This window comes from Lates calcarifer, unplaced genomic scaffold, assembly GCF_001640805.2.
Source record: "Lates calcarifer isolate ASB-BC8 unplaced genomic scaffold, TLL_Latcal_v3 _unitig_4219_quiver_2474, whole genome shotgun sequence".
NCBI classification, from domain to species: domain Eukaryota; kingdom Metazoa; phylum Chordata; class Actinopteri; family Centropomidae; genus Lates; species Lates calcarifer.
In genome coordinates, this window is record NW_026116778.1 from 13,918 (window position 1) to 18,551 (window position 4,634).

Sequence of the window (4,634 nt, forward strand, 5' to 3'; positions counted from 1 at the left end):
TGACGCTCTAGGATAGTGCGTGTACAGGCTGTCTTCATTGTAGAAGAATTTTTACACTTTTGGTTTTTGTTTTGCACTCTGAACTCTTTGTCTCAGAGAAACAGCCTCTTTGATCAGTGACATCAATTGGAAAACATCTCCAGAAACAGGAGAAGCTGTGGAGTTTGGAGGAAATTTAAAAATATTCAGTAACATATTTCAATATTTCATCTTATATCTTTGCCATGACGGCTGAATGAGACTAATTTCTGCTGTACGTTTCAGATGACCGAGGTTCTCTGGTCCTCTGGTCTGCTGTGCTGCCTCCGCTTAGCCAGAGGCTGCTGCAGAGGAGCGTGGCTAGTCCAGTTGTTGAGAGGTTCTCCCATTGAGGATCATGACGGGGAGAGTTTGTTGGAAGGGCAGGATGGTCTACTCTACATCTACTGAAGGTTCTGCTGAAGGTTTTTAGATCATGGCCCGGAAAGCAAATGACACTGCAGCGCCCAGCGCCAATCCGAGGGACAAGAAGAAGGCCATGATGGCCCCTGCTGTCTCTGCCTCATGCTGCGGCACCTTCCTGTACGGAGACAACAGGGGGACAAAAGTCATTAGGAATGAGTGGTTCACCATTTAACACAATAGCATTTGTGGTAGAGTAGAGATATAACACTTAATATATCACTCAAAGGAGTAGTTGAACATTATGAGAAATATGCTTTCTTAGAGTTAGAGTCATTCATGCACATTATTTTATGTGAGATTCTAGGTGGGTTTTCAGCATTTGTTTAACATTTTATAAAATGCACTACATATTTTATTCTGGTTTATATTCTAGTCTTTATATGATATTTAATTTAGCTGCAATTAACACTAACTGTATTCTCCTGAAGGACAAGTGGTAAAACTCTTGCGCCTGTGTCTCACTACAGCCCCAAAATCTGCCTACCAACACATCTGCAGCTCAGTAATTTATATGTTTTATCCCATTTGTTTACTTCAGGAATCACTCCCTCTAAAACTATAAACTGTTTTTACATTTCTGTTGGTGCATGGACTTACGTTACACATTATTATTTCAGTTTTAGAGGTGCTGGTAGGAATATTTTTGAGCTTTGATGAGAGCCAGAATAGCTATTTCCCCGTGCCTCTGGTCTTTATGATAGCTAGGCAAATCTCCTCCGGGCTCCAGCCCAACACTTGAAAGACTACTCCCAGTTCCTTGTCAAAACCCGGTGCCTACATCACCCACAATACAACACAGCCACCAAACAGTTTAGTCAGAGATTTGAGTGTGTTTGTGTGTGAGTGTAGTTGTCCTTACTTGGGTCCAAAGCACATGCAGAGACTGGCCAGGTACCCGTTGGAGAAGGAGAAGAAGATCATGAAGATGATGTACCAGGCGTCGTGGGCAAACAGCACAGGGAGGTAGTGACGAGGCTGGACGTTACACAGCATGAAGAGAGGGATGAAGACGACCCGTAAACCCACCAGGACAGGAAGCCAGATACTGTCTTTACCCGGCTGGAGTGAGAGAGAAACACAGGAACATTAAGGACAGACAAGAACTCTTAACTTCAACCCTGTAACATATTTTTTGGGTGTTTTTATTTTATAGTTGATTAATCGTTTAAGTTATTTAGCAAGATAAACTGCCAAACATTTCCTGAACTTCTCACATGCCAGTCATTTGGGTTAACAAACATTTGGAACTTGGGAGACCAAAAGCAAAAGACATGGCTGATCAAAAAGAACCTGGAGTCACAAAGCACCTCAGGGGAAAACCGTCAGGATCCAGTGTCGTCCGACAATGATAAATAAACTCACATGATCCTGGAGCAGCTGACTACTGTTATCTGCACTAATAAGAAGCTGCATTCCAGTGTAGGTCAGACTGTGTGATTCAATTCATTATTTCCTGTGGGTGGCAGGAAATTAGACTTGTCGCTAATTTGTTGAGTTGGACAAAGTTTACAACTGGGTGTCCGGAAAGACAAAATAGGAAAAATATTAGTATGATGAATACTGTGTTAGTGCAAAGCTGACTGCCTGACATACTCAGTTCCTTGAATAAAAATAATGCCAAGTGACAGTTTATATAAATCTAAAAGAGTTGAATGCAAGCATCTGACAGAGACATCTGACTGAGAAGATCCTCAACAACATCCTAATACAGGAAGAGTCACACTGAGACTGAATGGCAGATGAATAACCAAGTGGTGGTTAAAACCCTAGACAGCTGGAAATACTATGAACTGAAAATAATCTATTAAAGTTTGCAGGCAGAATAGAAAAAGTAAGAAATATGTTCATAACCATAGACACCACTCTCAGATGTGGAACAAGGCGTAGGGGTTTTAGTAGTTCAATAACCTCCGAGCTACCAATGTTCATGTTAGAGGAGATGGCACCAAAACCTTTCAAACATCACCAACATCATAGCCAAAACCACTTCCTGTACACCAGCACACACCACGCCCAGCTTCTCTCCAAAACTAGCATCTGATCTCAGCAGCAAAACTTGCCTCAATAAAAACCTTCCACTCCATGGCTCAGTGATTTTTTTTAAAGTGTAACATCTAATGCAGCCAGAGTATTCCATTAAAGTGTCAACAAGTGGTTCTGTCGTCTGTAGCCCCAGAAAGCAACAGATCACACTAAATATTTTGATGTTGTCGTTTTAAATGGACTCTGGAAGGGAAAAGTGTCTATAAACAGGAGCTTCGTCACCCGGATTGATTTGCTTACAGGAGGTGGCGAAGTCAAAGCGGCTGCTGTCATTACTGCATAGTTGTACAATATCTTCCTGTAGTATTGTATGGTCCTTGCCAACTGAGCTTGCCTTTATCCACAAAGATCTGAGACTTACAGTAAGCTGTGACTGAAATTCGCCTGAATGGCTCCCCCCCACCCCTGCAGGGAACTTGACATTTAGTTGAGACCACGCCTGTGAAACCAGTAAAGTTCGTCTGAACCTAAACAGGAAACCTAACTAGGGATGCACAGATTCTACATTTTTTCAATCCAATTACAAGTACAAGTACTTGCCAATACCAAGTACCAATATGAGTACTTATTAATGCCATTACACTTTGTGTACTACATTTACTTGAAAATGTGTTTTACTTCCATCAGATATTGTTTAATTCTCTGGCTGTATATACATGGCATTGCCACACATTTTACTCAAATAGAAGTACTGTTATTGACATTTTAGCATTCAACTGCATCTTTTTCTTTAACAAACAGCCTTGCCACATATTTCACTTAAATATAGCCCGCTATTAGCAAACTCTTTGAACTCAGCACCGTGTTAGTTTTTTAGATGTTTTATCAGATTGCTTGTGTTGAAAGTACTCGTTTTCGTCCCTCCTCTTGACAACTTTGCAGAGCATAATTTGCAGTCCGCTTTACTTTTGTCACCATCATCCACTTTGAAATACCTCCACACCGCCGACATTGCTCCTCCTTGCTCTCTGACTGAGTGGGATCAGGTGCTGAAGTATCGGGACACATTTATGAATACGAGTACGAGTACAGGAACGGTATCGGACAGATACTCGATGCTGGTATTGGTATCTGTGCATCCCTAGCCCAAACCCGCCCGGTCTTCCAAATCCAACATCTGCGCGCAAGGACCTGTTTCATGACATCTGATTGACGAGCCGACCAGCCCTGTGCTGCGCAGCTACTCTCCAGCACAGGTGAGAAAGACCATGAGAGCATGTTGGTAAAACATCTTATTTGTTACTGACCCACATACAGACGGCCGTCAGACTCCTGCCAGCCCAGTCCATCAAGTTGAAGAGGAGGAAACATGACACAGGGATGAAGTAAGTATCTAAAAAAGGAGCAAAACAAACAAGCTGCTGTTAACAACACCAAGACTCCAGATGTCTGTGCTTGAGAGAAAACCACACTTGCATCAAATAGCCAACCTCTGCAGGCTTGAAAGTTTGTAGTTTTATCTTCTGTGGAGGCCTGGCAGCTGCTGACAGTTTGGATTCACAGCTGGGGATCCCAGTGTTGACCCAGAGTCATAGCACTGAAAGTATCAAAAGATCCTGAGGAACTACACAAACTACTTTATTGTTTTGATACTTTTTTTTTTTTTTTTTTTTTGCGCTGTGACTTCAGGTCGTGTGAATCCAAGCTGACTACACTCCCTCATAGACCACAGCCTCCACGAGGCAGAGTTTTGTTAGCAGTAATGTTTTTGAGCTACATTGTAAGCCAACAGGAAAAAGATATATGTAGAATTAGAACTAATTTCAGTATTTTTACAGGCTGCTGTCTTATTGATGAATAAGCCTTGTACACAGCCTCTGTGTGATGATAGAGTAAAGTAAGAAGCAGCCTTCCAACATATTCGTGCCTCACACATCCCCTATTTCTGTCTGTGGTTAGGATTAAAACTTTTCCCAGACTACAGTCTTCTCATTAGGAAACAAATAAAAAAAGTTCATTCCTTGTGAGTTTGGGAATAAATGTTGGAATTAAAGGAGAAAAAAAAAACTTGGCAGTCATCCTTCTCAAAAGTCAGATTAGCAGTTACTGGCTCACTAGCTTTATGCAGAGGGAGGAAATGGAGACTCACCCCAGGCGCCTCCGTCTGCTACTGTGGACTTGACCTCGACAGTCACGGCTGGGAAAGT

The 4,634-nt window shown here is 42.1% G+C and overlaps 1 protein-coding gene across 1 annotated transcript; it reads right to left on the bottom strand.

Moving 5' to 3' along the window:
- Positions 1-380: 380 nt before the first annotated feature.
- LOC108897396 (equilibrative nucleoside transporter 1-like) lies at positions 381-4,628 on the bottom strand. The gene is made up of 4 exons (XM_018696999.2): positions 4,577-4,628; positions 3,735-3,820; positions 1,304-1,503; positions 381-559 (listed from the first exon to the last, which is right to left on the bottom strand). Exons 2-4 carry the CDS (start codon positions 3,774-3,776, stop codon positions 448-450), a joined length of 354 nt encoding a protein of 117 aa, XP_018552515.1. The 5' UTR covers positions 3,777-3,820; positions 4,577-4,628; the 3' UTR covers positions 381-447.
- Between the last annotated feature and the right edge of the window lie 6 nt (positions 4,629-4,634).

Excerpts from the sequence above, each read along its gene's own strand:
- LOC108897396 (XM_018696999.2), bottom strand. The coding sequence starts at position 3,776 with ATGGACTGGGCTGGCAGGAGTCTGACGGCCGTCTGTATGTGG. Across the intron at positions 1,504-3,734 it reads TGACGGCCGTCTGTATGTGG|CCGGGTAAAGACAGTATCTG; the intron begins GTCAGTAACAAA and ends CTCTCACTCCAG. Across the intron at positions 560-1,303 it reads TGCATGTGCTTTGGACCCAA|GAAGGTGCCGCAGCATGAGG; the intron begins GTAAGGACAACT and ends GTCTCCGTACAG.